Here is a 22,531-nt window from a genome sequence, read left to right as displayed (position 1 = left end):
AAATCTTTTTTTCTCTTTTCGTCTTGCGACGACGGGGGGCGGGGTTTACAATAGTTTTGGTTAATCTTAGAGGGGGTTGTGGGGGATGGGTGGGGGGATCACTTATACAAAAATATACCTTTATTTGGGAACATTTTCTTTCTGAGAGTTTTTCTTAAAAGCTAGAAAAGCGGAACGACTACCTTTTCTCTGTTCTATGGCATTATTGGCGAGACAGTTAAAAATAAGTGGCGCACGCGAGCGGCGAGAATCCACGAGCGGGGTTCGATCGCCGCAGCGCGGCGCCACATTCCCTACACGCTAACCTGGAGTGGAAGAAACTTAATGGATTATTTACACGTTACTAGTTTGCTGCTTAAAACTACGAACCTAGAAGACATCTCTCTTTGAATGTATGTTTTTTCTTTTTCTTTTGTTGCTTTCATTACAATAAAAGGTGCTTAAATCTTGCTCTATTTGCTCACATTCTATCTTAGCTAGTTTTGTTTGCTTTTTATTTGGACAGATACAGATCGGTTTTCGCCTTTGTTTGCGCTTACAGTTTAGATCACAAATTATTTTTTCTTTCGTTTGTTTTCACACAACTTTGGACTTTTCATCCTCGTTTTAAATTCTTGCTTCCTTCTCTCTCTCTTTCTCTTTTTGGAATCTATAAAGGCGACCTTTGCGTGAGTGTGCCTCTTACACTAATCCTAATCTCTAAAGTCTATCCTGTTTCGAAACTTTTTTCTCTCTCTTTCTCTCTCATTCGATGGGATATCTTCTCTCTCTCTCTCTCATATCAACAATCACAATTAGGGTTTGGAACGCTGCGCTTTTCTTCGCCCTAAAAAAAAGAGGCGAAGAATTAACCGTGCAGCGGAGTATAATTTGTAACACATTGATGTTTTCATCTGCGGGTGAAAGGCACGCGTTCTTTTTTCTCTTCTCTCTCTCTTAACAACGAGTCACAGCTTCTGTTCGTATTTTTCTTCTTCTTATCTTTTTCTTTGAAAACAATTCGAACACTTACAATTTAAACTTTTAGCTTTAGTTCAACTTTTTTTTCTTAACTTTTTTTTTCCGAAAACAAAACGAATGTAACTTTGAAACACTTTGTTTTTTTTTTTTACTTTTAGATGGGTGCAATTTTTCAGGTAATCCTAACGCGTAGCGGAGAGTTCAATTAGTTTAAACAAAAAGAAAAAGGGAATTAATGATTTAAAAGCGAAAAAAGAGTTAAAAATTTAGAAATTAAACGAGTATCGAAAAATAAAGGTAAAGTGACGTTAGTAAAAGAAATTAATAGTGCTGCTGCTTCGACGACCGAAAAAAACTAAACAACCGAAAAAAAGTGCTTCAAAAATATAAAAAAAAGAGTAAACAACGTCCGAAAAGATTTTCCCCTTAATACTCCTTGCCCTTGCTGTTGTCCCGGATGCCGCGCCGCGTCGTCATCAGGCTGCCGAGGCGCTTCTTGCGCGAGTACGAGCGTAGCTTGCGGTCCGACACGGTCAGATCGCGGCTCGAGACGGTCGTCGTTGTGACGGTGGTGGTGCCGCCGCCGGTTGAGTTAACCCCGCGGCACTTGCGGCCAACTGGAAGAGGGGAGAGGAAAAGGGCAATTAGTAACGGTTGGAAGTTTAAATAGATTTTGATTTAAACATAAAAAGATTGCTTAATCCACCTTCAAGTTCGGTCAATTGACAGAAAATTATTCGGCAGAAAGCCAAATGGCAAAATTCACATAACAGAAAGTCAAATGGCAGAATAAGTCAAAGATCAGACAAATCAAAAGGCAGACAAATCAAAGAGCAGAAAAGTGCTCGTTTAGTGCTATTTGGTGACCCATATATCAGACTTAGTGCCCATATAGAGTTATCTAAGCCCGCTCTCACGCACACTAGCACGCCATTTGTTTTGCTGGCCGGTACAAAATTTAACCTCAATCTTTTTCGTGTACGTACACGCAATACATGCGCACGTAGATAACTCTATACAACGTTAAAAATACGAGCCAGATTGACTCGACGCTGGAGCCAAAATTCTCAGAGGGAAAACCTATAGGTCTAAATTTAGTGCTGATTTAAGGATTCAGTGCCTTTTGTTACAGATTTAGTGGACTTATATTTTCCATACAAATCGCCATACAAAAATGCTTTCACTTAGAATATGTTTTTTGATTATATAGTAAGTTCCAAAGCATAAATACAGTCCAGACTCGATTATCCGAAGGCCTTGGCAAAATTTCGCTTCGGATAAACGAAAATACATTTTTTTTTCGTTGTCTTATTTTTGATTGTAGAGCTTTAATATGATTAGATGTGTGATTTAGAATTTTAAAATTCGGTGGAGATGAAATATTAAAAAAAATGATTTTTTTGGTTTAATAGGCAATCAACCATTCAAATTTTGCTAAAGTGGGGTCGCACAGCTTAAATTTGATGTTAAAAGTAAGAAAATAAAAAAACGAGAAAAAAATTTTTGTTCGCGTTTTTGTTTTTGTTGATTATCCGAAGTCCCATACAAACCTTAGGATAATCGAACGCTGGATTATCGAGTCTGGACTGTACTGAAAAATAAACACAAAATACCGTATTTTTTTTCGAAAATACCAAAATTTTCATGATTTGATACCCATATGATCAAACGAAACGAAATTTCGTATGCTTTTTCACATTTAATACAGTTTTTTTTTGTAAAATACTATTTTTTTAAATAAAATGCCATATTTCTCGAAAATACTAAAATTTTCTAGAAATTTGAATGTTTTTTTCAATTTTATTGAAGTTTTTTGTTAAATAGTAAAATTTTCACAAAATACCGTATTTTTTCGAAAATACTCAAATTATCATAATTTGCAATAGGGGTGTCAGGCGATTCGAAATTGTGCACGAATTTCCCTGTTTTAGATTTTTAATAAAATACATGATTTATTAGAATTTTTAATGTCTTAAATGGCTTTATCATTCTAAAATAGATTGAAATAGTGAAATGAACCTTAAATTTAAAGTAAGTTACTAATTAAAAATTAAGTGAATTTATTTTGAAAATTGTACAAAGTTTGACAAAACTATTCAAGAGTTAGAAAATAATTTTCAAACAAGTATGCTTGGGATTCCCGACTTTTCCGAACTGTTTGACAAAAATCACAAATTCCCGACTTTTTCTCGATTTTTTTTTGCGGATTCTGGCAAATTCCCGACTTTCCCGACTTGTGTGGCCACCCAGAAATTTTTGCCGCCATTTTGAATAACAGAAAAAAACATTTCTTGAGAAACATTTTGAGAAAGATTTGATTAACAAAAAATAGTTAAAAATATGCTGATTCATAAAAAAATATTATTAAAATTTGTAATAAATGCATTTAATATTTATTAGAATTTTTAAATTCTAAAATAGATTGAAATAGTGAAAGGAACCTTAAATTTAAAATAGGTTATTTATGAAAAATTGAGTGAACTTAATTTGAAAATTGTACAAAATTTGACAACATTATTCAAGAGTTAGAAAACAATTTTCAAACAAGTATGATTGGGATTCCCGACTTTTCTCGACTATTTGACAAAAAAATCACAAATCTATGTATCTAGGAGGTCTAACCACAAAATCCATTTTTCCAGTGATTTTATGGATGGGAAGGCAAAACAATGCGAATGGCAGACGCCAGAAGTTGATCTGGGATAGCACTTTGTAGGTCGTGTTGAGAATTGTGATGGCACGGCAGTTCCCCCATTCCAACTTGAAGATCGGGCAAATAACTCTCTCTTTCCACTCCTCCGGTAGCTGTTCTGTGTCCCAGATCTTGGGAATCTGCTGTTGCAGCTTATCCGGGACCATCTTGATGAGCACCGCACCGATACCATCCTTCCCAGCTGCTTTGTTGATCTTCAGCTTCTTGGGCGTCATCCATAAAGTACGTCACGCTCTAGGGGGGGAGGGGGGGGGGGTTGTCGCAAGCGTGACAAAGTGTGACAAGGGGGAGAGGGGGGGTCCATGAGACCGTGACGTCACGCTAGACTATTTCCTGAATACTGAAAATTCAGTCAAAGAATATATCTAAAAAAAGTTTTTTTTTGATAAAATTTACTCATAAATCAAACACGACACAAGACATTAAGAAATAGAGTGATGATAGATTTAATATGCTTAAATCATTAGATTTAAAAAAAAACTGTTGATGGCTATTTCTACAACATTCAACTAAATAAAAATACAAATCTAAAAACAACCTGTAAAAATTAATAACTTTCTCGATGGAACTCCGAATTTACAAATAATCCTATTCATAAATCATGTAATAATTATTCAAAAAATCAATTTGGCGGGGGTCAACAGAATGTGACGTACTTTTCGAAGGGGGGTTGGAGCCAGCGTGACAAAGTGTGACATAGGGGGGAGGGGGGGTTAATTTTGGCCAATTTTAGCGTGACATACTTTATGGATGACGCCTTGATGGTATCCTTAACTTCCCTCATCGGGGGAGCTGGCTCGTCCCCACCAAACCATACCGCTGACGTCGTTTCTCCCGTCGCCCTGGTACTCCGCCTCTGGGCAGTTCAGGTGCTCGTCGAAATGCTGCTTCCACCTTTGTAGAACTTGCGCGTTTCGTTGGAGCGATACAGCCGTTCCATGTCCTGGCATTCCAGTTCTTCCCAACGGCGCTTTTTATTCCGGAAAGATGGGTTTGCTGTCTTTGTAACTGTTTGTATGACTTTTTGTCTTGCGCTGCTGTCTTCTCGTCCACAATCGCCAGCTGTTCCGTCGAACTCGGTCCACGTACCCGATGTAGGTTCTGACGTCGATTATGTCCGAGAAGAGCCGACCATCAATGAGACCATGGTTGATTTGTGTCTCCGTGTCGTTTGGTGATCTTCAGGTTTACTTATTCGTCTGCTGGTAAGCGCTGAACCTTCTAATAACCGGTCTAAACTCCATCTTCTGGCCAACTTGGACGTTTTAGTCGCCGTGTTTTGGACACTTCATGTGGTCAAGAAGCTCGTAGAAAGCGTCCTTGTCATCTGTGCACGTTACTGATGCTCATGTTGCATCAGTGTCTTGCGAACCTTCGTGGTGAACGGACACTAGAGCTGCGGTATTTTTTACTACCTAAGCTCAGAGTTATTTCAAACAAAATTCACAGTCTTTTTAAAGACTACCTGAGTTACTTTCCCAAATTCTAAACAGTCTTTTCAAGACTAACCCCACCTGAAATTTTGTTGTATTTTACAAACGAAGCCATCTTTTTAAGAGAACTTTGCTTGGAAAATGCGTCAAAACAAAGGTAAACGCAAATCTTCTGAAGATTTGATCGTTACGTCGGTGAAGCGTTTGAACGCTAAACCGGCTAACGGAAACAGAAAAAGAAAACAGCCTCATCCGAGGTCTGATTCTGATTCTGAAAGTGAGGTCAATCCTCCAATTCCATTGGCAAACGGTTTCGGTGTTTTATCCGAAACTGTTGACAAGGATCCTTCTCCTCGTACTGAGCCTTCTGCCGTCGAGAAACGAGTAAAGGCTCCGCCAATTGTAGTGACTTCCGTCTCCGATTTGGCCAGCTTTCGAACGCAACTGAAGAATTGCAAGGAAACTTGCAATTTGAAGGTTTCGTTTCAGCTTGGCCGAAGAGGAGAATGTCGCTTGTTGACGGAATCTTTACAAGATCACCAAACTTTTGTTGGTTATTTGAAAAACCACAAACACAATTTCTACACGTATGAGACCAAGAATGCTCGTCCATTCAAAGCGGTCCTGAAAGGTCTCTCCAACGACTTGTCGGTGGATGAGATCAAAAACGAACTTAAGGTGTTGCTTGGCTTTGCCCCATCCCAAGTAATACCAATGAAGAAAAAATCAAACGGGAATATTTCTCGCTTTGGTTTGACTTCACAATTTTATCTGATTCATTTCAACAGAAATGAAATCAACAATTTGAAACTTTTGGACAAAGTTCAGTTTTTGTTCCATGTACGGGTAAAGTGGGAGCATTTTAAGAAACATGGCGGTAATGGCCAGAATCTGACCCAGTGCCGGCGTTGCCAGGCATTCGGTCACGGTACTGATCATTGCGCCATGGTTCCAAAATGCATGGTTTGCGGGGATTCTTCTCACGACAAGGACAATTGTCCCGTGAAAGAAATCACCCAATTTAAATGTGCAAATTGTGGTGGAAATCACAAATCAAATTTCTGGGATTGTCCCATCAGAAAAAAGGTTTTGGATTCTCGTGCTAAGCATCAGCCAAAATCCAAACCGAAATTTTCTCAAAGTCAGGTTGTACCTGCATCTTTAAATCAAACGTTCGTGCTGTCTCACTCGAACAATACCCCTACCGTGGAAAAGTTAGGTAACAGCAATGGCATTTCTTATGCCAACGTCGTTTCGGGTTCGGGTTCATCCACGAATTTTAAATCCTCTACCAATTTTCAAATTGGGCAGGTACCTCAAATTTCATTTGAAAATTTTTCTGCTGGCAACGCTTTGGGATCTTCTGATCTCGGCGATGTTACGTTTGAAAAATGACTTTTTGCAAAACTCACTGTTTGGTTTGATTCAAACAATGAGTAATGCTACATCCATGATGGAAGCTATCCAGATTGGATTAAAATTTGCGAATGATGTTGTTCTTACCCTGAAGTTTAATCATGGATCTAAGTAATTCCATCAATATTATGAATTTTAATGCTCGCTCTTTAAAAGCGAAAGAAAATGAATTTTTCAACTTTTTACGAGTTCATAACGTGCATGTTGCTGTTATAACCGAAACATTTTTAAAAACTGGCACTTATTTGAAAAGTGATCCAGATTATAAAGTTATAACCAATAACAGAATGAATCGAAATGGCGGTGGAGTTGCAATAGTTATCCACCGTAGTATGACTTATAGTACGTTACGTGACTTTAAGTTAAAAGTTATTGAAAGTTTGGGCATTGAACTTGAAACTTCTTTTGGAAAAATTATGATTGCAGCTGCATATTTGCCTTTCCAATGCACTGGGGAAAATAAAAATTATTTCAAAGGGGATTTGAATAAACTTACTCGGCATAGATCTCGATTTTTGATCATCGGCGATTTTAATGCCAAACACCAATCTTGGAATAATTCAAAAGTAAATTCCAATGGTAAAATTCTATTCAGAGATTGCACTTCTGGTCTTTATTCGGTTTTATACCCGAATGGGCCAACTTGCTTTTCTTCTGTTAGAAATCCATCAACAATTGATTTGGTTTTGACAAATCAAAGTCAGTATTGTGGTCCTTTAGTGACTCATGCTGATTTTGATTCTGATCACCTTCCAGTAACATTTTCACTTTCTCATGAAGCAGTTACCAGACCCAATAGTTCTGTGTTTAATTATCACAAAGCTAATTGGGACAGGTATCAGCATCATATTGAGAATAATTTAAATCATGATTTTGTTTTAGAAACCAAAGCTGATATTGATTCAGCCTTGGAATCTTTAACTAATGCAATTTTGGATGCTAGGAATATTGCTATTCCTAAAGTTCAAGTCAAATTTGATTCTCCCATTATTGATGACGATCTTCAGCTTCTGATTCGTCTGAAAATGTTCGCCGAAGACAGTATCAACGTTCTCGTGATCCTGCACTGAAGCGAATTCAAAAGATTTGCAAAAGGTTATTGACCACAGATTCACTCTCCTGCGAAATGAAAAGTTCGCAAGAGATGTCGAACAAATTAAACCTTATTCCAAACCTTTTTGGAAACTTTCAAAGGTTCTTAAGAAACCTCAAAAACCAATCCCTTCTTTAAAAGATGGTGATAATATTCTATTAACTAATGGGGAGAAAGCTCAAAAACTTGCTCGGCAGTTTGAGAGTGCCCATAATTTCAACTTAAATGTTTTGAGTCCTATTGAAGATCAAATTTCAATAGAATTTCAGAATATTGTTGAACAAGAATTTTCATCAGATGAAGTTTTTAATACGGATCTGAATGAAATAAAATCTATTATCAAAAAGTTTAAAAATATGAAAGCCCCTGGTGAGGATGGCATTTTTTACATTTTAATTAAAAAATTACCAGAAGCAACTTTAAGTAGCTTGGTCAAAATTTGCAACAAATGTTTTGATTTGGCATATTTTCCCAGTAGTTGGAAAAATGCCAAAGTAGTTCCGATTTTGAAACCGGACAAAAATCCTGCCGAAGCTTCAAGCTATCGGCCCATTAGTTTTTTTTTTTTTTTTTTTTTTTTTTTTTTTTTAAATTAAATATGTCTTTATTGAACTTTCTTATAATAATTACATTTCTTTTACATGCTAAGTGGTATGGCCTAATGCTCTTCATCTTTGTTGTATTTTTCGTTTTATTATTAACTGATCACATTTATTTTATTTACTTCAAATTGTTTTACATCATTGCATTGAATCGAATACATTTGGGTAAAAAAGAAAAAAAAATCACTTTAACAACTAATTCTAACTTAAAACTAAAAAAAAATAAATTCATTGAAATATTCAAAATCATTAGAACGAGTAAACTACGAACTGTATTTTAAGATGAATGCTCCAAGCGTTCTTACTTGTTCCTGGCGAGTTTTGCAACCACGCAGTGTTGTTGTCATCTCGATGAAAATGTTCAAAAGTTCTTGTGGTGAAAACAGGTCACTACTGCCTTCATCCGTTGATGCTGGTAGGTTTTCCCTCGGTTGCTGACTGAAGCCTGGAGGTGTTGTATTCTCTGCAACTCTTTGCCGCTGATTCAACGGCAATGGCTGCAGATTTGGAACCACTCGAACAGATCCTGCTCCTGGTGACGCCAAAGCAGGAAAATCCACGTCCGTGTATGCTGGTGGTGTTTTGCGACGATTTGGTTGGTGCCTCGTCGTCGCTTGCTGCCGAATTTTTACAAACTCAGCACGTTTTGGGCAGCTCCGATTCTTGGTAGAATGGTCGCCGCCGCAATTGAAGCATTTCGCTTCGATGTTCTCGTTGATTGTTTCGCAAGCTTGAGTTTTGTGCTCACCTCCGCAGGTTGCACAACGACTCTTGATGAAACAGTTCCTTTCACCATGTCCAAACTGCAAGCAGTTCGAACATTGCGTCACGTCACGGTGCACTGGGCGATAACGTTCCCAAGTCACGATGATGTTGAAAATTGCCCGAACTGCTTTCAGCTCATACGGCGTTGTCGATCCTCTCTCGAGATGAACCAGGTACAGTTGATCACGATACTTGGCCCATTAGTTTGCTTTCATCTATTAGTAAATTATTCGAAAGAATAATTCTTAATAGAATGATGACGCACATTAATGAAAATTCAATTTTCGCTGATGAGCAGTTTGGATTTCGCCTTGGGCATTCAACTACTCTTCAGTTGTTGAGAGTTTCAAATTTAATTCGAAGCAACAAATCTGAGGGCTATTCTACTGGCGCTGCTCTTCTAGACATAGAAAAAGCATTTGACAGTGTTTGGCATAAAGGTTTGATTGCGAAATTGAAAAGGTTTAATTTTCCGATTTATATCGTGAAAATTATTCAAAATTATTTGACGGATCGTACTCTGCAGGTATGTTATCAGAATAGCAAATCTGATCAACTACCTGTACGTGCTGGCGTCCCTCAAGGATGCATATTGGGTCCAATTTTATACAATATTTTTACTTCTGACTTGCCTGATTTGCCCCCAGGATGTCAGAAATCACTTTTTGCTGATGATACAAGCATCTCCGCCAAAGGTAGAAGCCTTCGTGTCATCACAAGAAGATTACAAAAAAGCTTGGATATTTTCAATTCTTATTTGAGGATCAAGTGAAATATCTTGGACTTGCTTTTGACAAAAACCTTACTTACAAGGATCACATTGAAAGTATCCAGGTTAAATGTAACAAATATATTAAATGTTTGTATCCACTTATAAACAGGAATTCTAGACTTTGTCTCAAGAATAAACTGTTAATTTATAAACAAATTTTTAGACCTGCCATGCTTTATGCTGTGCCGATCTGGACAAGCTGTTGTTTAACCAGGAAGAAAAAACTTCAGAGGATTCAGAACAAAATTCTGAAAATGATTCTGAAACTTCCTCCCTGGTTCAGCACCAGTGAACTTCATCAATTAGCCGAAGTTGACACTTTGGATGTTATGTCCAATAAGATAATTAATGCATTTCGACAAAAATCATTGCAGTCTTCAGCTGCATTGATCCGCTCTTTATATAGTTTATAAGTTAGTTTTAAGGTATCCCTTTTCCCTTTTGTACATGTAGGACCTCCTACATTTGAAATCACTGAATAGCGAAAGCTACAATATTTCATGAATAAATGAAAGTTGCTAGTATTTAAAATTGAGGTGAAAAGTCATCAATTGAGATTGGACACTCAATAATATTTTAACTGAATGAATGTACATGGAAAAGAAAAACTGAATAAATATAAATTAAAAAAAAAAAAAATGCTCATGTTGCAGGATCGGCTCTTGATTCTCAACCGGAACATTCTGTCGTTGACTGGCCACCACCTACTCCCCAGCTCGTGTGTATTTCCGCCGCTCCAATACATAGTGTGGAGCAATGTAAACAAACCAATGTTTATTTGCAAACAAGCAATCTATTCTTCTCACGTCAGTGAATGTTTACATTAAACAAGAGCATAATAGGCTGCTTGTTTACAAATCCACATTAGCCCGTTTACATTGTTTTGCTTGATATTTCAGATAAGATCAGTAGTTGTGTACCGTCTTCAAGGTCTGGGGGGTGAGATTGGATCATACAAATTTCTGCATTTTTGTATGACCCAATCTCACCCCCCCCCCAGACCCAATGTCACCCCTGATGACGGTACAAAGACTTTTCCTCAATTTCTTCCAATATTTCAAATCATAACCCTCGTTAAGTCCAAAGCTCGGATATAAGTAATAAGAGATTGTTTTAAATTAAGATTGAAGACCACTTCATTTATTCAATACCTTCCATATAAGGTACGCTCAAAATTCATAAAATACAAAATTAAATTTAGGTTCACATAGCAAAATCGATCGCTTCCAGACATTCTTCTTCTCAGCAATAAAACACAACATAAACAAAACGAAAAACCAACTCTACTTACTTGGCGTCTGCGCCTGCTCGTACGACTTGAGCATCTTGCTCTGCTCCTTGAGCTTCCGCAGCAGCACCTCGTTCTTCTGCCGCTCCATGCTGAGCTCGAGGCAGAGTTGAGCCTTCGTTTTGGAGTCGATCGGCGAGAGCACCCTGTTTAAAGATAAGCATTGATTAAATTTGGTTCTAACTCTACCCGTGGGGGGCGTCACAACTTACGCATGGTTGAAGATGGTCGTCGAGGACGGTCGCTTCTCCGGGTCGGGGTGCATCATCAGCTTGATCAGCTCGTTGAACTCCCGGCTGAGCGTGGGCACGTCCGGGAAGCTGCCCTTCCGCAGCAGGTGCCACTGGTCGCCGTTCTTGGGCAGCGGACCGCCGCCGGCCGCCTCGTACAGGGTGATTCCGAGCGAGAAGATGTCCGCCTTGGGCAGGTTCGAGAAGTCCTCCTGGAGGATCTCGTTCGGCAGGTAGCGGCAGTCGCCTTCCTCGACCTGGGGGTCGTTGACGGACGTGACGTGGCCGAGGTCGCCGATTTTGTACGTGATGACGAACTCGTTCTCGAGGTCGTCGAAGATGTCCTCGAAGCCGTCGTCGGCGGCGTCCGGGTGATGGGCGGCGGAGGAGGTTGACGAGGAGGACGAGTACGCCGGACGGATTGGCACTTTGGTGAGGAAGATGTTGCCGGCCTTCAGGTCCATGTGGACGAGATCGTTGGAATGGATGTACTTGAGCCCTTCGGCGATGTGGAGGAGCAGCGTGCGGAGTTCGGATTCTTTGAGGGGGCGCTCCTGCAGCAGCGTCTGCAGACTTCCGCCGTTGCAGAACTCGTTCTGGATGAGCATGTGGTTGTTTTCCGCCCAGGCAGAGTAGTAGCGGACGACGTTGTCATGCTTGCCGAGAACGGCGTGGGCGTACACTTCGTTGAGAGCCGTCTTCTCGAACGAACTCCCGGCGACCGGTTTGATGCTCTTCTTGATCGCGTACACGCATCCGTCCAACCGGTTCAGGCACTGATAGACCAACCCAAACTCGCCAACGCCCAGCAGCGACAACTCGACGAACTCCTTCTCGTACCGGGAAATGTTCGAATCTTGCAGGGCCAATCGCTTCGGAGCCTGTCGAACTTCTCCGTAATCGTCCTCGAGTGGTTTCAGAACGTCACCGCCACCACTCGCCGCCGGGGGTTTCTGCACCTGGCCAAAGTGGCCAAAGCTAGCCCGATGTGGTGCCGCGGCCACCGCCGCCGTCGGCTGCTGCTGATTGATCCTGTTGCAGGCGAACGCCACCGGCAGGCTCACGTTCAGCCCGTTGTCATTGTTGTTGTCCTGGCCGGACCGCGTCCGCTTCTTCGTCCGCATAAACATGCCCGGCGGCGTGAACGGGTTCACATTGGCCGGTGGCAGCACATTCTCGTAATTCCGATGCAACGGCACCGCCCGAGGCTTCTCGCAAATCAACGACCCCGTCGTCGTCCCGTCGATCGGTTTGGCCAACACATCCCCACCCCCGGCAGCGCCAAGCGCCTTCCCGAACTTGCTCTTCTGCAGAATCGTCTTGGGTGTGGCCGGCGAGTCGAACAGTCGCAGCGCTCGGACCTTCCGGTAGGGTGGTGAAACCGAGGGTTGCTTCCGCGGGCTGACGGTGAGGCCGGCGCGCCGGTAGTCGGCAGTGTTGCCACAGCCGCCGTTGCTGTTACCGTCTGGCGACAGGCCGAACGTGAGCTTGCGCGGCATTACGACGCACCGTGCGTCCGGTGGCGAGGGCAGTTCCACGCTAGAGTTCATGTCCGGCGATGAGTCCACTCCGCTGCTCTCCGTGTAGGTATCCATCGACCTGTGTGGAGGGGAAGGAGAAGAAGGGGAGAATGTAAGAAGATTGATGTTAACCCTCTACTGACTAATTTATTTACTCTCGATTTATCTTCATTTTTTTGTTTTTGTATGGGCAATTGTCCACGGTTATTAAATTTCAAAGCACCTAAAAAAACAATATTCCGTATTTTTTTCGAAAATACCCCATTTTTATAATAAGCAAAATTGTATATGCATTTAACCTTTATTAGTGTTTTTTTTTAAATACTCAAAGTTTTATGACCTCCAATATTGACGAACAATACCGTATTTTAAAAATATGGTATTTTGGAATATTAAAAATATGTATCCACGTGATTTATAGATGGTCCCTGTTCAAAATTTTCGACGTTGAAGAACCAAAAAAAGAACAAAAGCAAACCACAAAAAATACTTTTCTAGAAATTTAAACCAAACCATTCCTGTAAAAAATTCTTTTGAAAAATGTGTTTGAAATAGTAGTTTATGCAACAAGTTGCAAAAAGAGGATTTTTTCAGCACGTGTCGTACATTTATCCAACGAGGTTCACCAAGTTGGATGAATACGACGAGTGTTGAAAAAATCAAGTTTTGCAATGTGTTCCATACAACATTTTTTGTAATTCCGAAAAACACCCATTGAGTGAAATTTTAAGCCAAATTTTCATGTATTTTGTCAATAAATCGTTTAAATCAAAACAAATGTTGAAAAGTGTTACTTTTCGAAACAAGTGCTGAAAAGTTCAACTTTTCAGCACCCATTTCAGTGCTGAAAAGTAGAACTTTTCAGCATTTATTTTGAAAAGTGTTGCTATTCGATTGTTATTTTTGGTAGGAAAAAGTAGGCCGTTTCATTTCTTCAGAAGGACAGGAAAAGTTGACAGTTTCACAGCGGAATTGCAAAATTGTTTTTTCATAATTTTATCAGTTTGTGAACAAAAAACAGTTCTTTAATAAAGTTTTATTATATTTATTTGCATTTCAAGATCAGTTAAGACAAGAATCTTTGAGCCCGGATTGCCTAAAGTGAAATCAAGAAATTTAAACTAAAAGAAATACGAATTGAATTTTTCATGAAAAGGTTGTAATATTAGTTAATGGTTTTATGATTGGCTTACATTTTCTTAAAAACAATAAAAAAACACTTGACAAACATTAAAGGGATGTGCGACAAAAGGTCGAATGCAAAAAAAAAAAGTGATTTCTAAAAATAATTTGATTTATTTTACATTCTTTGAAAATAACCTATTCTATTTTTTAACATGACCAGTTCTTAAAAAAAAAGTCCGATTTTAAAAATATTTCGTGAGTATTTCATTATTTTTTTTTAAACCTGTTCTTGATTGACCTAAAATTTTGTGAGTTTTTCCGTTCTTTCTTACAAAAGCAATTTTTTTTTAATTTCGACCTCTGAAATATTTTGTGAGTTTTTCAAGAAAATATTCTTGCTTGTTGCAATATTTTTGTGAGTTTTTTTTTTCATTATTTCAAGAATTATAAGCTGAGCAATTCTCTGAGATTTCGGCCATTCGATTAATTTTGTATTTTTTAATCCGGCTGAAACTTTTTTGGTGCCTTCGGTTTGCCCAAAGAAGCCATTTTGCATCATTAGTTTGTCCATATCATTTTCCATACAAATTTGGCAGCTGTCCATACAAAAATGATGTATGAAAATTCAAAAATCTCTATCTTTTGAAGGATTTTTTTGATCGATTTGGTGTCTTCGGCAAAGTTGTAGGTATGGATAAGGACTACACTGAAAAAATGAGACACGGTAAAAAAATGGTGATTTTGAATATTACTTTTTAGTAAAAACTTGATTTGCAAAAAAGCACTATTTTTTAATTTTTTATTTTCTGGTATGTTTTAGGGGACATAAAATGCCAACTTTTCAGAAATTTCCAGAATGTGCAAAAAATCTTTGACTGAGTTATGAATTTTTGAATCAATACTGTTCAAAAAATTGAAATATTGGCCGCACAAATTTAGTCAACTTCATTTTTAGATGTAATATCGAATTTGCAATCAAAAAGTGCATTAGTGAAATTTTGATAGATTTCACCGTTATCAAGTTATTGCCACTTTTGGCTAATTTTTTTTTTTTTTTTTTGAAAATAGTCCCAGTTATTCTTTTTGTTATCAGTGCCAATGTTTGCCCACTTTTGAAAAAAAAAATTTTTGAAAGGCTGAGAAAATTCTCTATATTTTGCTTTTTTGAAGTTTGTTAATATGACCTTTAGTTGCTTAGATATTGCCATGCAAAGATTTAAAAACAGGAAAACTGATGTTTTCTAAGTCTCAACCACAATTTACTAACGTCAATATCTCAGCAACTAATGGTCCGATTTACAATCATTGTATCATCATTGTTTGTTTTTTGTTAACATTGTCAATGTTAAAATATGAAACATTCGTAAAATTTTCCGATCTTTTCAAAAACAATATTTTGTTTTTTAGATCAAGACTAATGTTTCAAAAGGACATAATATTTAATGTTTAGCCCTTTTGAAATGTTAGACTTGATTTTAAATTTTAACTGTTTGATTGAAAATTCAATTTTACATCGAAAAATAAAGTTGAAAAATTTGTGTGACCAATATACCAACAAGACGGACGAGTGCAAAATCCAAGAAGCTGAGCCGAAGCGGTGTGCCAACTGCTCTGGAGCCCACGAAGCCACGGACCGCAGCTGCCCCAAGCGAGCGGACTTCATCCGGAGGCGCCAGCAGGCGTCGCAACCAAAACCGCCGGCAAGGAAGGCGGAGAAGCAGAGTCCAGCAGTTCCAGCGTTCACGCCGGCGGAGTTCCCTCCGCTGCCGGGCGCAGTTTCGGACGTAAAATCTAAGGATCGCCCTCGACCCGCAGGAAGCAGTCAAGAAAATACCGGCGCCGGCGCCGGTGCCACCCCTACGGCGGAACGAGAGGAGGTGCTCTACAGTTCAACTGAGCTGTGGCACATTTTCAACGAATACAGCGCCAGGTTCCAGACCTGCAAGACCCGCGTAGACCAATTAAGACTTGTTAGCTACATGCTTGGCAAATATGGAGGAAAATGAACATATTTTTGTAATGTACTCTAAATTATTTTGAACCGTTCCTCGGTCCTAACCTGGTCATAGTACCTAAACGGACCTAATAAAAATAAGCTGAGAATAAAAAAAAAAAAAAAAAAATTTAAGAATTTAAGAACTTATGAATTCAAGAATTTAAGAATTTAAGAATTTAGGAATTTAAGAATTTAAGAATTTAAGAATTTAAGAATTTAAGAATTTAAGAATTTAAGAATTTAAGAATTAAAGAATTAAAGAATTAAAGAATTAAAGAATTAAAGAATTAAAGAATTAAAGAATTAAAGAATTAAAGAATTAAAGAATTTAAGAATTTAAGAATTTAAGAATTTAAGAATTTAAGAATTTAAGAATTTAAGAATTAAAGAATTTAAGAATTAAAGAATTAAAGAATTAAAGAATTAAAGAATTAAAGAATTAAAGAATTTAAGAATTTAAGAATTTAAGAATTTAAGAATTTAAGAATTTAAGAATTTAAGAATTTAAGAATTTAAGAATTTAAGATTTAAGAATTTAAGAATTTAAGAATTTAAGAATTTAAGAATTTAAGAATTTAAGAATTTAAGAATTTAAGAATTTAAGAATTTATAATTTAAGAATTTCAGAATTTTAGAATTTAAAAATTTAAGAATTTAAGAATTTAGGAATTTAAGGATTTAAGGATTTGAGAATTTAAGAATTGAGAAACTTGAAAATCAAAAAAAAATAAAAATTAAAGAATTTTAGAATTTTAGATTTTTTTAGATTTTGAGGATTTACAATTTCAGATTTTTAAAATGTAGGAATTTTTGGACAGATGAATTTGAGAATCAAAGGAATTGAAATTGAAATTTTGGATTTTTTTTTTAGAATTTCATAATTTAAATTTTAGAATTCAAGTTTTTTTCAATTTTAGATTTCCGTTTATCTTAATTTTCGGAAATTTTTAATTATATAATTATTGGAATTTTTCAGTTATTTAATTCACTTTTTTTCGACATTTTGATTTTCAACTGCGTTCCTTCCGATCTCCGTACTCCGCTTTAGACGAAATAGGTTAACAAAAAGGGTTTTTCTTCTAGGTCGCCGAGAAATCCTCCGCCTTCTTCCACGCGATGACCTCGCAGGACGCCATCATGGAGCAGATGCGGGAGGCGGCGACGCACGTGTCCCGGTTGCGATCGCGCCTCAAGCAGATCGACGACACGATGGTGCGGGAATCGCTGCAGATCATCAGTTTGGAGCGAATCCGGTCCAATCGGAACATCGTACTCGAGCGGTTGAAGCTAATGTCGACGGTGCACCAGACGCAGCCGATGATCCAGCTGTTGTTGAGCACACAGGACTACGTGGCGGCGCTGGATTTGATCGGGACGACGCAGGAGATTCTGAGCCAGGAGTTGGTGGGGGTGCACTGTTTTCGGCACTTGCCGTCGCAGTTGAGTGAAATGGAGCGGTTGATCGACAAGATGTTGACGACGGACTTTGAGCGGTACGCGACGGCCGATTTGAACCGACCGTTTGGGGAGGTGCCGGAGAAGGTCCTCGAGGAGGACAAGTTGATTTGTATTATTTCTGGTCTGCTGAGGAAGCGCAACTTGGATTTCATAGACACGTACAAGGAGGAAGCGATCACGACGGTGCGGGCGATCGTGAAGCAGTTGGTCATTGAGGTGATTGCGTCGAGCGATGCTGAGGTGTGTTTGACGGGGGCCGGGGAGGAGGCGCAGAGTTTGTCGCTTGCCGAGTGGATCGTGCTGCTGGAATCGGCCACGGGCACGCTGTTGAAGCTGTTGCAGCGAGTTCGAGCCGTGCACGACGTGATGCAGCAGACGGCGGACGCCAGCGCGGGGAAGATTACGGACGACGTGTCGTTTATGGACACGGAAGCGTTTTTGAGTGCGGAAGATTACGACGTGGCGATGGCAAGGTTAGCGAGTTTGCTCCAAAGTGTTTGTAATTATTGCCACGAGAGGTGCGCGAATTTGGTGTCGAACCAAAGCCTGGAGCGGAGTACGGTTAGTGCGGATCAGATTGCGAAGCTGACGGAGATCGTTGACCGGTTCAGCGACGGTTGCGAGCGCGTTTGTGGCATTCAAAGTGCCCCGTTGAAGTTGGCGTTGAGGGTTCAGGGCACGCGCTATGCTCAAAAGTTCCACGCGGAACGAAAGTCCAAACTGGCCCTGCTGCTGGACAGCGAACGGTGGAAGCAAGCGGAAGTCCCCGCCGAGTTCCAAAAGATGGTCGAGCACATCTCCAAGGGCAACTTCCTGTGGAGCAAAACCATCCAGCAGAACGGAACTCCCATTCAACCTCCACCCCCGCAAGCGGTACTCATCATAGACGGCGAACCATTCGCCCTGGTCGGTGCCGCTCTGCTCCTAGTTCAAATCGTCAGCGAGTACTGCCGCTGTGCCTCCCAATTGCCAGTCATCGCACCCCAACTCGCCCGCAACGTAATCGACCTCCTTCGCACGTTCAATTCGCGCTCTTGCCAGCTGGTCCTCGGCGCCGGCGCCCTGCACGTGGCCGGCCTCAAAACCATCACCAGCGGCAACCTGGCCCTCGTTTCGCGCGCCCTCCAGCTAGTCCTGTGGCTTCTTCCCCACGTCAAGCACCACTTCCAATCGCTCGAACCGAACGGCGGCACCTCCACCATCCTCACCGGGTACGACTCGATCGAGAAGGACTTTGGCTCGCACGTCAAAGAAATAGAAAACAAGGTGCTTGCCATCGTGTGCGACCTCGTCACCGGCCAGATGGCCAACTGGGACGCTCGACCGCCCGTCCCGTCCCAATCGTTCCGCAACATCAGCCGCCAGTTCGTGAAGCTGCACGAGGCGATCGCGTCGATTCTGCCGGAGAAGCAGGTCGCCACCATCTACCGGGTGGTGCACAAGAACTTCAAGGACAAGCTGCGGGAACAGCTGCTGCGGAACAACATCACCAACAACGGGGGGCCGCAGCACGGGACGGTCGTGTCCGAGCTCACGTTTTACATGGAGACGTTGCGCACGCTGAAGGCGATGCCCGCCGAAGAGTTGAGGGACGAGACGTTGGACGATATTTGGTTGAAGTGAGAGAGATTTCGGTTCGCTGTCTTTTTGTTTGTTTGTTTGGTTTTATCACCGTGCAATGGTACCTCATTAATGTTAGTGTTGAAGTTGAAAGCTTGGCGCCGTGTGCTTACATTATGTTGGTGAAAGCAGTTTTATTTTTCTGGAAAGCTCGTGTGTGTCTAAGATCGTCCGTTATTGATATATTTGATTGTAAATATCCAGAGTTTTTTTTGAAAAGGACCTATAAGCTATTGTCTTTCATATGTTTATAGGACCTAATAAAAAAAAACTCTGGATATACATGTTACACAGTATTGAATTTAAATCTTGGTCCTTAACAACTTTTATGTAATCAAAATAATTTTTTTGTCAAATTTTATTATTTTTTGGATAAATTGGGCATGCCTCTCCTATTTGCAAATTTGTTGAAGTCTGTTTGGATAACGTCTTACTCGAAGGTACGATTTATGTATTCAATTTGAAATTTTGATATATTTTTTTCTTTATCAAACTTTCAACATTTCCCCCAATTGTTTAACTGTTAAAACAATGTTAGATTTGGGAAATATTTTCGGCCGTTTTACGCATAATTGTTTTATGACATTTTTGACCAATTTTTGACTTTTGGTCTCAAGAAACAGTACTTGTTCGAAAACTGGCCTGATATTTTTTTTAAAGGCACATGGAATTAGATAAAAACTTGAAAACATATGTATTTTTTGAAAAAATTAGTATTGATTCAACAGTTCATAACTCAGTCAAAGATTTATTGCACATTCTGGAAATTTCTGAAAAGTTGGCATTTAATGTCCCCTGAACACCATCAGAAAATAAAAAAAAAATAAAAATAGTGTTTTTTTTTGCAAATCAAGTTTAAGTGACGAAAAGTCAAATTAAAAACCACAAATTTTTGTACTGTGTATCATTTTTTTCAGTGTAGTTCTTATCCATTCCTACAACTTTGCCGAAGGCACCAAATCGATCAAAAAAATCCTTCAAAAGATAAAGATTTTTGAATTTATGGAAAATTATATGGACAAACTAATGATGCAAAATTGCTTCTTTAGGCTCACCGAAAGCACCAAAAAAGTTTCAGCCGGATTAAAAAATACAAAAAATAAAATTAAAAAAATGCCGATTTCGTAGAGAATTGCTCAGCTGTTCTTTTAAAAAAATGGTTGATTAAAAAATCTTGTAATTTTTATTTATTTTTTTGTAATTGATTGTTTATTTCTCGAGTTTTTTTTTTTTTTTTGAAAAGGTCCTATAAACAAAATTTTCACTTTTTGCTTTTTGGGTGTTTTTGAATACCCCTGACTCAAGGCGGTTCTAAAAACACCTAAAAAGCAAAAATTGAAAATTTTGTTTATAGGACCTTTTCAAAAAAAACTCTAGATTTGTTACGAAAGCCTGTTAGTTTACAACTTTTTATCAGATCTTAGAATATTATTGACAAATTTCGATATAAAGTACCGGATTTTTTTTTTTTTTTTTTCATTGAAGCTTGTTAATGCAAGTTTCATATTTTTTAGGATAAGCTGTGCACCAGGTCAAGGATTTTTTCAGTTTACGAAAAATTTACACTACATAATTAGCCTCGAAATTAAAATTTTAAAATTTAAAAATTTTTGTGCACCAACTTGCCCTGAAAAAAGGCTGACTAACAGGATATCGTAGCCAAATACAATTAAAATTACAATAAACAGCCTGTTATCACAAAAAAATGCTTAAAAGTCTAACTAGTTGGAAAGTTATATTTAACGTTAAAAATCATTCTATTAACACTTACAGATTTCTGGTTTTAATAGTTTAACCATTGAAATTGAAATTGTTGAATGCTTCAAACTTGTTACAACATGAAAATTACCTGTTTTATGCGAAACAGACCGACACAAAAAATAGGTTCAACCTAAGCCACAAATTTAATTTATACTCACATGAATCCGCAACCAGCTCACTTTAAAATTCCAATAACTCTTCACTTTCTAAAACTTGCGGAATTCGCCCAACCAAACAAACATATCGCAGCAGAGCAACCGTCAAAATTTAGGCCGCCGCGCAGCAGGCAACGCAAAAATCGCTTCACAGGAGAGGGCAAGCCGTTTGGCAAGGCCACACACACGCACACGTACACACTCCCCTTCACAAACGAAAACAACCACCGGGTTCGAAATTTAAGGTCACTTTTTCCCACCGATTGCTTCGCACTTCCGGCCAAACTTCACTTTTCCCCGACGCACGACACTCGCGGACACGTTCCGACGTGGGTTTCGAGCACTTGCGATCACTTTTAACGGGTAAATTCTGCGATTTTAGAACCAGGCAGCTGCAATTTGACGGGCAGCCGAAAAAAAACGTCCGTTTGAAGTTGAAGTTGAAATTTGTTTGTTTGTGTGCGTGAGTTCGGTTGGTGTGTTTTCTTCACTCCTTCCTTTTCGCTCGCTCTCCGGCCAGATGACGCGTTCTTTCTTGTTTTCTCTCTAGTTGTTTGGTTCGCGAGCCGGCAGAGGGCTGATGTCAACGGAAGTGATGCCAGAACGGGATTGCGAGTTGGAAATTAAATTCTCAACAGAATATAGCGAAATCCACCCAATTTCAACAGAATTTCAACTGATTTGCACTAATAAATTTTTTTTAGTAAAATTCTGTTCATTTTTGTAAAATTTTACTCAAAAAATCCTCAGAAAACAACTTCCGAAAATACCAAACAAATTTAACACCCCTCAATCGGCAGTGAAACTGGCAGCACTGGTCCAGTTTGAAGTTGTTTTGCACTATGTTTGAGGGTGTGTGCGTGAGCGTGTTTTGATTTGACCGGAAGTTCAAACCGTCAGGCAGCGGTGCTGCCTCTGGCGGCCGAACCGAGAAGCCTGGTACCAACGGCGCTGGTTGTGCCGGTTGCGTGCATTTTGGCGTTTGGGAGAGTGAAGCGCGTGGGATAAATTCAAATTTTTGAAGCTCGAGAAGAACACGTGTTGATGGTGAGGGCAGACATAATGAAATTTGAATCAATTTCTGTGCAATTACTTTTTTTAATCTTCGTCTTCACGCGAGATTTCTGTTGATGAGTATTTTTCCCAAATATGGGACAATTTTGTCAACGAAGTGATGTGATATTGTGGCAATCGATTTATGATTCCTTAGATTGATTTATCAACTCATTTTATGCACAAATCTCTACAAATTAATATTTTGGGTCTTTGAAAATATTTTATTTACATATCCAAATACAGTCCAGAATCGATTATCCGAAGTCCTCGGAAAAAAATCGGATAGTCGAATCACAAAAACAATTTTTTGTCGTTGTCTTATATCTGATTGCTCTTATATGATTTAAAATTTGTAAATTCAAGATGGCGGCTAAAATGGCGGTGATGAAATATTGAAAGAAACCATTAAGTAATTTTAACAGCAATAAAACATTCAAATTTGACTGAAATCGGGTAGCAGAATATAAATTTGATGTTAAAAACAAGAAAATTAAAAAAAATAAGAAAAAATGTCTTTGTTCGTGATTCGTAAGGGTTTGTATGGGACTTCAAATAATCGAACTTCGGA

General features: G+C 39.1%; 1 protein-coding gene across 1 annotated transcript; it reads right to left on the bottom strand.

The window, feature by feature from the left end:
* Positions 1 to 5: 5 nt before the first annotated feature.
* Positions 6 to 21,369, bottom strand: LOC6050509 (wee1-like protein kinase). The gene is made up of 4 exons (XM_038253589.1): positions 20,911 to 21,369; positions 11,255 to 12,871; positions 11,046 to 11,188; positions 6 to 1,577 (listed from the first exon to the last, which is right to left on the bottom strand). Coding segments are annotated over exons 1-4 (1,953 nt in total). The 5' UTR covers positions 20,913 to 21,369; the 3' UTR covers positions 6 to 1,386.
* Positions 21,370 to 22,531: the final 1,162 nt, after the last annotated feature.

This window comes from Culex quinquefasciatus, chromosome 2 (genome assembly GCF_015732765.1).
Source record: "Culex quinquefasciatus strain JHB chromosome 2, VPISU_Cqui_1.0_pri_paternal, whole genome shotgun sequence".
Classification (NCBI taxonomy): domain Eukaryota; kingdom Metazoa; phylum Arthropoda; class Insecta; order Diptera; family Culicidae; genus Culex; species Culex quinquefasciatus.
This window is presented reverse-complemented; position numbering and strand designations above follow the sequence as displayed.